Source organism: Clupea harengus, chromosome 14 (assembly GCF_900700415.2).
Source record: "Clupea harengus chromosome 14, Ch_v2.0.2, whole genome shotgun sequence".
Taxonomy (NCBI): Eukaryota; Metazoa; Chordata; class Actinopteri; order Clupeiformes; family Clupeidae; genus Clupea; species Clupea harengus.
Window position 1 is genome coordinate 20,254,610 of NC_045165.1, and position 12,500 is coordinate 20,267,109.

At 46.4% G+C, this 12,500-nt stretch overlaps 1 protein-coding gene across 4 annotated transcripts in view; it reads left to right on the plus strand.

The window, feature by feature from the left end:
- bmp4 (bone morphogenetic protein 4) overlaps positions 1-11,524 on the plus strand; it is a 43,634-nt gene extending 32,110 nt beyond the window's left edge. The window contains exons 1-5 of one of the 4 annotated variants that reach the window (XM_042709728.1): positions 130-534; positions 3,038-3,201; positions 5,662-5,784; positions 6,741-7,129; positions 9,750-11,524. In XM_042709728.1, coding sequence (XP_042565662.1) covers positions 6,748-7,129; positions 9,750-10,615 — 1,248 coding nt within the window. In that variant the 5' untranslated portion in view covers positions 130-534; positions 3,038-3,201; positions 5,662-5,784; positions 6,741-6,747 and the 3' untranslated portion in view covers positions 10,616-11,524. Of the gene's footprint in view, positions 1-129; positions 535-3,034; positions 3,202-5,661; positions 5,785-6,740; positions 7,130-9,749 lie in introns of those variants that run through there. The other 3 variants (XM_031580665.2, XM_012822738.3, XM_042709729.1) reach the window with 3 other exon arrangements.
- Positions 11,525-12,500: the final 976 nt, after the last annotated feature.

Below are 12,500 nucleotides of genomic sequence, written 5' to 3' on the forward strand. Positions count from 1 at the left end.
GACGTCTTAGAAAAATATATTACAAAAAACACTGTGCTCACGTTTGGTAAATTTTGTAAAGAATATGTAAACCACCAATTCACCGTTTATTTCCTTTTGAGAGCGCCAAGGGGAGGGGGGCTATCTTTTAGGTGCACGCCAGAGGGTTGGGAACAGGGGAGGAGGCCGCCTACATTGGGCGGACACATAAAAACTGCGAGGAGCGTTTGAGGCATGATCAGTCGATGAGTATTTCTGCCCGTGAATGTATCTCCCGTCAGAGCGCAAGGAAATTGGAAGCAAGGTCCGAATCTAGTTGCATCGTGTTGCGATTTCCCACGTACCTTTTGAGCTGTGCGCCATGGACTCGCCTTGGTGTTTTCCACGAGAGACGTTAAGGAACTAATGACCTAACGACTGTGAACATCTCCGCTGGCTTGAAGCGCGGTACTTCCAGTACGCTGTGCAGTTGGACTTGTGTTGCGTGTGGAGCGCTCGCACTTCTTTTGTCGTACTCATTTCAACCCGAGGATACTTCTTGTGCCTCTACTGATGGTAAGCATTCGTTAATCTTACGGTTACGCATGTCGAACGGCAGCGTTTATTATTTACAGACAGATAGCATTTTAGTAGTTCTGTCTACACTTTATGGCGAAGTGGACAATTGAGGAAACTTGGCGCATTGTTAAGTTGTCCTCTTTGTTAGGCTACTCAGAGTATACACGCCTATCATCTTTTCGGAGTGTGAATATTCAAGCGGATCAATGTTTTTGAAGGAAGAAACAGATACATGAGGTTTTAGTTAAATGGACAAGCACTGCTCCTGTTTCGACTATGTATCGATGAGAAGGCTGATAATTACCCATATTTACTGTAAACACAGAACTAACTCAGATGACTTTTATGTGACAACATCTGAAAATAGTTATGAGAAGTTCGTCAATTTTAAGCAGAGGAAGTTAGATTTTTACCCTAATTACTGTTAACATTCAGTGGACACGGGCTACAGACACCTGCCCGCTATGAAGCCACTGTGCGCAAATATCGTTTGATAAGCGGTTGGGGAAAAAGCACCCTAACCTACAGTTTTAGTTGTAGCAAATTCTATTACATTATACATTTAGCACGATTTGTATTCGCTTTGACATTAAGCGTTGGTTTTGGTTTTATGGTGCCAAGGCACGCTTTTATTGCCCCAAGCTTCCTCCTCAACATCCTTTCAACTTGTTGATCTTGTATAATGACATGAGTATGTAAAGAGCGAAACAATTATTTCAATAATGGCATACTAAAATTATGTCGCGGCAGTAATTTATCTAGTTTTCACTCTAGTGCTATTTTCTATTATAGTATTATTTTAGCAGTTATAATAATTCCTATTCCTGGTTTTGTCCCTTTCATATTTAGTGGGAAATGTATGACCCGTTACATGGAAACTTGTACAGGTAATCTTCGCAAATAATAGGAACCATGCGCGCCATGAACCATGCCATGTTTTGTTGGTAGGCTACGTCGAGAAAGTGAACAATTAAAGTGTAGCTCGTTGCCTTAACTAAACTTACTTACTTCGCAGTTGTAGTCGATGTGGAGGATTGTTACATTGCAGATATAGCGATAATATACATCACTGAATCTTCTCTCTGCGTTCCCATTACTTTCTTTCTTTCTGTCTTCCTGATTAGAATTCATGTTCTCGATGTAAATATAATCTACTAAAATCCGATGTAGCTACAGAACTGAATTGGAATTAAAGCGTTGAAAAATATATTTTTGTACATTTTGGTAGTTTGGTTATGGTATGGTTCATGTAGTTTGATACACCAGCGGTAGTGGTAGTGGCAGTGGTACAGGAGGTAAAGAAGTCGTTTAGTAATCAGAAGGTTGCTAGTTCCTTTCCCTGTCGAAATGTCCTTGAGCAAGGCACTGAACCCCTAATTGCTCCTGATGTGCAGTGTGCCATCAGTGTAAATGTAAAATGTGTATACATTGTAAGTCGCACATATGTAAGTCGCTTTGGATAAAAGCGTCTGCTAAATGACTAAATGTAAATGTAAACATCAGGACATTATTGGACCGATCACAGACCATAGAACTGGACTGATTGGGAGTAGGTTACCGTTACTACTATTAAAGTCATAAGAAGCATGTGTCATATGCGTGTGTGTGTATAACATTTCAGTAAACTCATATATCTTTGGTGAACAGTTCAAACTCAAGCTAAATGTTTTGCTCTGTCTGAAACACTATCAGAGTGCTAACTGAGTAGTTATTATCACGTTTAGAGTCCAATGATAATTGAACCCAGAAGGACCCACATGCAGATGAAAAAAAATGTAATGGGGATGACCTCAATTGCTCCAATTTAGCAGATGTCTGAAATACTTAACTTTCGAAGAATTGCCAGGCTATGCTCTTGACAAGTGTGTGAGTCCTCAAACTTGTACACAAAGGAACCATAAATTGAAGTGTGTGAAAGTAAAAATTTGCAACACATGTAGAACAGAAGCACAGTCTTGATTTTAGAGGAGCATTGCAAGGAGGCTTCCATTAGAGATGGAATTGACAAAATGGCTAAAACGCAGAAAGGTGGTGTGTATGTGGTTGGGGGTGGTGTTGATAATGGTTACCTGCCCCCCCCCCCCCCCCCCAAACACATCTGAGGATCCATGCCCATCGTCTGATCTCATTATCTCAGCTGGGACAGAAGTCAAACTCCCAGAGGCCCACAGGGCACTGCCAGGCCAGGTCAAGAGTGTTGTTCGGGGGCTGCGTAACGCCACAGATGGCACTGGCTCTGGCTCTCATCTGGTCCTCTCCCCAAGCATGTTAAACACACACCTGAAAAGAAGATTGCATGTTATAACCCAAGCAGCCCCCCCCCCCCCCCCCCCCCCACCCCCCGTGACGCCATGAGTTCTTGCTTAAATATTTGATGATTTGATGTTGATCAGTGTAATTAATGACTTCGTGTGCTTATGTTTGTGTTTATATTGTGGAGATTTTCCATCTCTGAGTTTTTATGGGCTGCGGAGACTTAGTTCTTGGGTTTCTTTAGCAGTGCAGCAGAGTCGGGCCGGACGGTGGGGTTTCGGCCGTGTTGTTTGGACTTCATAAGTGTTGAGACCGTGGCCGCGCCACGGCGGAGCGGTTTCTGAGATGAAGCGTCTGTGCGAGCAGCTCTGACAGCTCCAATGAAGAGCAGAGGCATCCCCGTACAATGAGGTTTTTATTTTCATAGATGCACACACACACACACACACACACACACACACACACACACAAACACAACACACAAACACACAAACACACATACCCCTCTCCAGAACCACTGTACGGTTCTCACGGACGGACGAAGAGAGCTCAGCACTTACGCACCACGCTCCCAGGCCCGGCCTAGTGCCGCTCGTGCAACGCAGGACAGCGAGTAACCACCAAGTACGCAGAGGTCACTCTGGGGTCAACCGCTAATTTAGGGAGGGAGGGAGAGAGAGAGAGAGAGAGAGAGAGAGAGAGAGAGAGAAAGAAAGAAAGAAAGAAAGAAAGAAAGAAGAGAGAGAGGGTGTTTTGATGGCACAGAGGCAGAGAGGGGGAGAGAGAGAGAGACAGAAAGAGAGAGAGCTTTGATTCAGAGAGAGACTGAATGGAGAGATGCAGAGAAGAGGCCCAGACGGTTACTAGCAGTGCCTCGTGCTCATGTGCAGCGTCTCAGTGCAGCGTTCCTCTTCATGTGCATCATTTCTGGTGTAATGCTTGGTGAATTTCCAGGGCGCTCAGGTCCAAGAGATGACCACATGCAAGGCACTGTTGCTCTTACTCTTGTTCTTGCTGTCGCTTCTCCCCCGTATGCAACCGCTGTTTGCTCTGAGCAGTGCCGAGTGTCTGTGCAGAGGCCTCATAAAAGCCGTGTTATTTTATACCAGCAGATACTAGCTACATTTATTCCTTATCAGCATTTATCCAATGTGACTGAAAAGCATCTGCCAAATGAATAAATGCAGCTAGCATCTGCTAGCATGAACCAGCTGACTCTGGAACTCATCCGCTACTAAAATCTGGTGCTGCTATGTGCATTATTTTTGGCTGATGAAATGGACAACTTTGACACAGAAACTAATCATGCAGAGGCTGCTTGGACTGTGGCGTCCTAAAGCAGAGGTTTGGTGTCCTAGATAGGGGCCGAATGTGGAGCGACTCCAGCCCAGACCAGGCGCAGATGAGGGCCGAATCTGTAGCTCAGTCATTTACTATCTTTGGTGTCCTAAATAGGGGATGAATGTGGAGCGACTCCAGCCCAGACCAGGCTCAGTTAAGGGCCGAATGTGTAGCTGTGTCATTTACTATCTGGAGCACCTTGTGAAGTTCTTTTCTAACACAGCAGCAGACAGTAGAACAGAACCTGGCCCTGATCTGATGCGGGTGAGGACCCAGATCATCTGTTCTACAGTCAGTGCCTCTCTCTGGGGCCCGCTGCATGATGGGAAGTGGCTTCCCCATACAGATGAAAGTGCCACGTTATGACAGCACCTCTCATTAGAAACACATTGCTTTGAGCGGACTTCCCCCAGAAACAGAGGCAGGCTCTGGCCCTGCTCTGGCCCAGGTGTGTGACCGGACAGGGCCGCGTCCACCTCAGCCTCAGCAGTGATTTATGTGGCTGCTTGTGTCTTTGAAGCAGTGCCTGCCTGTGTGAGTCTTCTTTATGAGTATGATTGTAAGGGACTCCCCGTTTGGTGTGTGTGATGGTCTGAAGGCGCAGCGCTGGCAGCTTTCTCAGGCAGGTTTTAAGTTGACGAATAGTGCTGAATGGCACGGTTTGTGTCCTTGGCTTTAAGGCCCGAGGGGTTGCGGACGGGGCTTAAGTTGCAGGGGCAAGCCGAAAAAGCCCATCCCCCGGAGTGATTGATGTCTAGAGGGTGATGAATCCGACGATGACAACATGGCTGTCATAAGAGGCCGGGCTGTCATCGCGGCCTCCGCTGCGCCGGCTCGTTTGAGTGATCACAGAAGCCGAACAGGCCGCTCTTTTGATGCAGCCCACTTAACAGATGATCACAGGTCAACTTTTAGGGAGCTTTTTTCTTTCTTTCTTTCTCTCCCTTCTTCTCTCCCTTCTTCTCTCCCTCTAGCCTCTTTCACATATGAAATCCGTCTCTCCCAGAGCCATTTTGAGAATGCTCCGATGACAAACACTCCTCTATTTTCATGCTAATCAACCCCCCCGCCCCCCCTCTCCACGACCAGGTCAGATTGGTTATGGGTCATTTGATAGTGCCCTGTAACAAGGAAAGGTGCCTTTAGGTGCTCAGGGAACAACAGACCGACTAAATGGTCCGCAGTCATTAACCTGGAGGATTTTCATCGAATTAGCTGCATTCTTCTCAACTGTAGATTATCCAGGGCCAGTTTCAAATGTTTTGCAGAAGTGTCCATTAGGAGTTTTAAACAAATGAAAGTGCTACTCTATCCTAGTTCCTCTCATTTGAAACACCTTGTTTCAACTCTTGGTTTAAATGTGTCCTTATTTCCAAACCCAGGATATTTTATTCCACTTGGACTGTAAAGTTTGCAGATTATTTCTGTGTTTAAGTGTAAACAGAAAAGGCATTGTTAACGAGAGCCAAAAGCATTGTTTGCCTTTGCAAGGAGCCATAAACATGTGTTTTCTTTCTATTTTAATTTCAGGAAAAGGCTCTCTGTGACGTTTATAAGCAGCCTCTGAGCAGCACGTAACATTTCCTCGAGCAGCTCGTCCAGCGCCGGAGGCCAACAAACATGGACTGTTTTCCCATGCTTTATTTTCTGTCGGTAAGTAGACCACGCCAATCCAATTTATGTCATGTGACAGGATCGCCACATCTTTGGGACATTTTTTTTCACAGATTGATTCAGAGGAGGTGGTGGTTTGTCTGTGTGTATTTGTGTGTGTGTGTGTGGCGTGGGGCGAGCGTTATTCATCGTTCCAAAATTAGAGGCACAATCAGGCGTCTTCTGACGCTATTAAAACACCTCTGGAGTAGCTGGCGGATGGGCGGGGGGGGGGGGGGGCGGTTAACAGACAGTCCCTCCCCCACCCCCGACTCTGAAACGTTATGCAATGTCTAGCACACGGCCCTTTGTTTAGCCTGGGTCGGATCAGACTCGTAGAGACCCTGCTCCTTATCGAGTTAGAGTTTAGAGTCTGACCCTGAGGCCCGCGCAGCTCTGATTGGTCTAATCATGGCAGAGGTGGGGGGAGGGGGACAGGACAGCGGACCAGGCCTGGCTCCACAGATTCCATTCAAAAAGCAGGATTTTTTTCTTCCTCTTCTCCCTCCTCCTCCTCCTCCTCTTTCACAAGCTGTTCATGCTGTGTGGATGTTTATGAGGGTAAATAGGAGTGGAGATATCTGATCACAGACTATTGGACCATAAACAGGCCAGAGAGGACTATTATTTCCATTTAAAGATGTTTTCATAAGGGGCTATTCTGCAGTGGTATGTGTTTGTGTGTGTGTGTGGGTTGTTGTAGTAGTGGAGATTATTTTTAAACAGAGTTTTCTCTCTCTTTCTCTCTCTCCCACTCTGCCTTGCTCTGTCCTTTTATTCCTCTCCCCTCTCTCTTGCTCACTGTCCTTGTCTTTGCCTCTCTCCCCCCCCCCTCTGTCCCTTTCTCTTATTCTCTTCTCCCTCCTCTGTCCATCTCCGCTTCTTTCTTTTCCCCCCTCCCTCTCTCTCTCTCTCCCTCTCTCTTTCTCTTGTCTTCCACCCCGCTCCATGACCAGAGACATCATGATTCCTGGTAATCGAATGCTGATGGTCATTTTGCTATGCCACGTCCTGCTGGGGGAGAGAAGCCATGCCAGTCTGATACCCGAGGAAGGGAAGAGTCGCGCGCCAACCGGCCTGCCTGCCGCCGCCCACCGCCAGAGCCATGAGCTGCTCCGCGACTTCGAGACCACGCTGCTGCACATGTTCGGCCTGCAGAGGCGCCCGCGGCCCAGCCGCTCCGCCGTCGTGCCCCAGTACTTGCTGGACCTCTACCGCCTGCAGTCCGGCGAGGCCGAGGAGGCCGGGGCCGCCTCCGCCACTGCAGGGCCGCACGACGCCGGCTTCGAGTACCCCGAGAGGTCGACTAGCCGCGCCAACACTGTGAGAGGCTTCCACCACGAAGGTCAGATATCTGTTCTTTGTTAAAACTCCAGTGGCAGTAGCCCTCTAGTAATGTGCACAAAGCATTTGTAGGTTATAAACGAGATTTGACAAATAGGCTTAATTTACAGTCAGTAAGATGAAGGGGGCATTCTACATCACTAGTCTCTGTTAATACTCTAGTAATAGCAATAGGCCTCTACCAGAGCACAAGCATTGGTCATTTATAAACGAGGACCCAAAAGGTTTGATGAAAAGGCCTCATTTACATTCTACATCTCCTCTCATCCACTCAGTGTTTAGAGACGATCAGAGTAGAGAGAATTTTGAGTTATGTCTGACAAGAAAGGCCTTATCTACAATCATCAACTTATGCAGTGCATAAGAGTATAAACAAGGACCCCAAAATCTTCTGAGGTTTGATAAATCCACAATACACTTTTTGGGACAGTGGAGTTTGAGTGATGATTCCGGCTAATGTGTGCTTGGCAGGGATCTGAAGGAGTAGCATAGCTTCCCAGCCTTAATGTACCCTTGGTTATACCCCACCCTGGTCAACTCCAGAGCTTTAAAGAGTCTCTGCAGAGAGCCCTTCTCTGCTCTGCTCTGCTCTGCTCCTCTCTGCTCTCCTCCTCTCTGCTCTCCTTTCTTGTGTGCCTCTGTCTCTAGTTATGTGCAGCTTTTAGAGGGACCTTCCTCAACATGCAATTATCTTTAATGCTACTCTGCAGACTTCTAAATAAAGTGCTGCTGCCAACAATGTGGGCACTGCTGTAGCCTGAGCTCCCACAGGCGCTGGGGAATTAAAAACAGAACAGAACAGCGTCGCCCGGCCAAGGTGAGGGACGCAGGAATGGCCGACACCAGGCCCTGATTATTTGTCTTTTGTGTCCTTATTTTGTTCTCTGAGCGCTAAAGATAGGGCCAGAGAAGCTAAAGATAGGGTTCGACACAGGCTGGAAAAAAAAGAGGTAGAGAGAGAGAGAGAGGGAGAGGAAGTGATGAGACAGAAAAAAGGGAGTGAGAGGTGGTTAGGAGAGAGAGAGAGAGAGAACAGGAACAAGAGAGAAGTGAGTGGTTGATAGAGAGGGAGAGAGAGAGAGCAAGAAAGAAGAAAAGAAAAGAGTGAGAAGGAGAGGGACTAAGAGAGTGACTAAGGGAGGACAGGCATGGAGGCCGTATGACTGAAAGACCAGACAAACTGTAATGTCTGCTTTAAGAAAGCAGGAGTTGGTTCTCATGTCCCCTTGTTTCCCTTTAGTTTAAAACCTGCGTTTTTAGCAGACCCCTCTGCTCACGTCACACCAGGGCTTGTTGCAGAGGAGGAACTTTAATGTTCTTCACTCGCCACATTAAACCCATGTTTCAGCCGAGAGGGGCGGAGGGAGGGAGGGCCCTCCAGCTTGTGCAAGCCATCTAGCAGATACTGCGGGCGACGTTTTAAATATGCAGTTACTCAGTACATCCTTGAGGAATTTCAGCAATGGCAAAACCAGACGCCTCCGTCCTTGCTGTCGTTGTCCTCCGCCTCCGCCTTCGTCTTCGTCTTCGTCCTCTCCTCCTACAGGCGGAGCAAGGGGGCTGCGCATGAAACCCCTAATGATCATGCCCGATGAAAATGATAAATGTTCCACGTTACTGAGCCGCAGATCCAATCAGAAACACAGACGGTTTCAATAACGAGGAGCACCTGGTGCAGATTAGTGCCTGGGTGTGAAATAACAGGGCTTGATTTGGGGAGGAAAATGGTAGACACAACATTCTTCTCAGAACAATGGCCATCTTGCCAGAAATCTGCAGACCGTGCACGGAACAGCTACCCTTCAGTGTGTTTACACTGTATCCCCGCGCAGCAGTCCGCCTCTCTCTAAGTAGTTCACGACACAGCAGTTTGTTGAGATTGGAACGAAGGGGAAGTTGTGGATGATCGTGATGTACCGATAAGGAAATATACTGTGTGCGTGTTTGTAAAATAAACAAACAGAAACTCACCATGTACATATTTTTTTTCTGTCAGATAACAAACGTAAATGTGGTCGCATGGAAATGGGGTTGGTTTTACGTCACGAGTGCTGTGGCTTTGGGCGACTCTTAAGTTTGTGTTTGTAACCTTTTCAAACCACTGAATGATTAATGAGGTGTAAACGCTGTGGACGTTACATGCTGAAGCATCATGGAAAGATGAAAAGTGGAGATATAGTTGAGAGAGGAGAGCAGGCAAAATCAAGGGCTTCAAGGAACCTGTGCTTACCTGTCCTGTCTCACCACGTAAACAAACCAGAGGCCAAACATCTAGAGCCATTTCTGTCTCTGACTGTCCCTATCTGTCCCTGTCTTTCTCTCTCTTTCTGCGCAGTTTAATTCAGTTCAAGGCTTTATTGGTATAATGCATACAGTGTTGCCAAAGCACAGTTGGACAATAAAATTGTATTACTGATATTAAAAAAATATGAATTAAAACATAATAGTAATGAACACAGCATAAAAATGATCTTTCCTCCCTTACTTTCTCTATGTCTCTTTTTCTCTGCCTGTCTCTCTCTCTCTCTCTCTCTCTCTCTCTCTCTCTTGTCTTTTTCTCATCCCCCTCTCTGTATTTTGTCACTAACCTCCCTCTGTTTCTCTCTCTCTTGTGTGTGCAGAGCACCTGGAGCAGCTGCCACTGGAGGGCTCAGCGGCCGGGGAGTCGTCGTCGCCGTCGTTCCGCTTCCTCTTCAACCTGAGCAGCATCCCCGAGGAGGAGCTGCTGTCCACGGCCGAGCTGCGCATCTACCGGGAGCGCGTCGACGAGGAGGAGGAGGAGACGGGAGGCGACGAGGACCTGCATCGCATCAACGTGTACGAGATCCTCAAGGCGCCGCACGCGAGCCAGCTCATCACGCGGCTGCTGGACACGCGGCTGGTGCGGCACAACTCCACGCGCTGGGAGAGCTTCGACGTGAGCCCCGCCGTGCTGCGGTGGACGCGCGAGCGCCTGCCCAACCACGGGCTGGCCGTGGAGGTGCTGCACGTCGGCGGCGCGTCGTCGCCCCACCAGGGGCGCCACGTGCGCGTCAGCCGCTCGTTGCACCAGAAGCCCGGCGAGGACTGGGGTCAGCTGCGCCCCCTGCTGGTCACGTTCGGCCACGACGGGAAAGGCCATCCGCTGACGCGCCGCGCCAAACGGAGCCCCAAGCAGCGCGGGCGCAAGCGCAACCGGAACTGCCGGAGGCACGCGCTCTACGTGGACTTCAGTGACGTGAATTGGAATGACTGGATAGTGGCGCCCCCTGGCTACCAGGCGTACTACTGCCACGGGGACTGCCCCTTCCCCCTGGCAGACCACCTGAACTCCACCAATCACGCCATTGTGCAGACGCTGGTGAACTCGGTCAACACCAACATCCCCAAGGCCTGTTGCGTGCCCACGGAGCTCAGCGCCATCTCCATGCTCTATCTGGACGAGCACGACAAGGTGGTGCTCAAAAACTACCAGGAGATGGTGGTTGAGGGGTGTGGCTGTCGTTGACGACGGAGAGAGTGGTTGGCACCAAGGCATCGACACAAACTGCTCCCCCCCCCCCCCCTCACTCCCCTCTCTACACACACACAGACACACGCACACACTCTCAAGGCCTGATTTTACACCAAAATATCTTCACTCGGACCCCTTATTTATAACGTGTATGTTGAGATGTATGTTTGTCTCATCCTTTTTTTTTGTTTTTCTCAACCATATGATCATATATTTTGACAAAATATATATATTTATATCTACATATAAAAAAAAATAAAATGAGTCCTTATTTTAAACACAAATGAAAAAAAAAACTGTACAACTTTTCATAATGTATATTAGATTGTATACGTTTTTTTAATGAGAAAATAGTTAAAAAGCAGAAAAAAAGAGCAAAGTAAAGTTTATTTACTGGTAATATTTATTGCTTTCATATTATACACATTTACAAGGGAAGAGGATTACTTAACGTAAACGTCCCTTCAACATTTCATCTCAGCCTGAAAAGTCTCCAGAAGCAGCATTTGTGTACTTAAATTAGAGCACTGTGTGAGGTTATCAAAATATAGCCTAACTATATATTTTAAATCAGTGGAAGTAATCTGAAATGTATATTGTTTTTAATTCACATTTTTACATTGCCCCCTAGTCATTCTTAGACCTCCTTTGAAAAATTGGTCATTGATGTTTTCATTTATAGAAAATTGTAAGACAAAAAACACATGAGTTTCAATGAAATAAAAGATCACGAGGCCCATAACTGTATTAGTTAGGCTATGTGGTTTTGGACTGATGTTTTTTTACAAAACATAATCTTGGGTTTTTAAGTGTACACAAATAAGTTTTGGAATTTTTGATAGCACCGGTTAATATTCTACTTTTTGTCCCACTTAAATAAAAAAAATGTTCAGTTTGACACAACATCTGCAGTTTTCAGTGTGTTCGGAACAGTGTAGACCCCATCCACATAATTATTACGTAACCTACAGTGTAGAGACCGTAGACTTCTCAAGTAGTTTGCCTATGTCTCCTAACATTTCTTTCTTCAGTACCTGTCTTAGAATTAGGACCTTCAGTTGAAGCGCCTTGTTCAGAGAAGCTGATTAGAAGGGACACCTCGGGGAACGATGTGACTTTAACGGCATGGCGTTACAATGAATTGGCCGCAGATCGAGACACAGCCACTTTGTTCCGGGGAGAATTAGAGAAAGTTAGACCGTCTGTCTCCAGCCTTTGTCTTTGGCAAATCATGTCGGCAGAAGAGAGACGCCTGTCTAGAACCTGTGCCTCACGAGACAAAAGACTTCTACATCACTTATTTACAATCAGACGGCTGGGCTGTAGACGCGTGATAACAGCCAGCCTTCCAACAGAGCTTTGAACACATTTAGGTCTTACATATTCTTTTGTCTTGTTAATAATAATAATAGGCTAATAGGAGTGTCTTGACAACAACAAATAAAAATACTTTTTAAAACAGTTTTAGTAATAACAACACTTATAATGGATTAGTAATAACAACAGTAATAATGGATTTCACATTCATTTGTTATTGTTTTAGATTGTTTGTCTTCGCCCACTTATAGGCTAACCCATATACCCTTTGTGCTACGCATTGAAGCATTTTATTTATTTTTCATTTTTGTTTTAATTAATTTTAATCCATGAATTATTCCATCATCTCCAGGGAAAGCATGTGTAATTAAAACAGTATTAATCGGGTTTTCACACTCTGGGCTATGTAAACTGTTATCTCCAACATAGCTGTGGTTAAAACCCAATTAAGTGTTTGCTGAGCAGCAAATCGTCCACAAGCGCGTTCTGGGAAAAAAAAAAGAAAGCCTGTGCAGAAAATAACAACGAGGTCTGAAGTCACGACAGCGTTATTTGTCTCTCT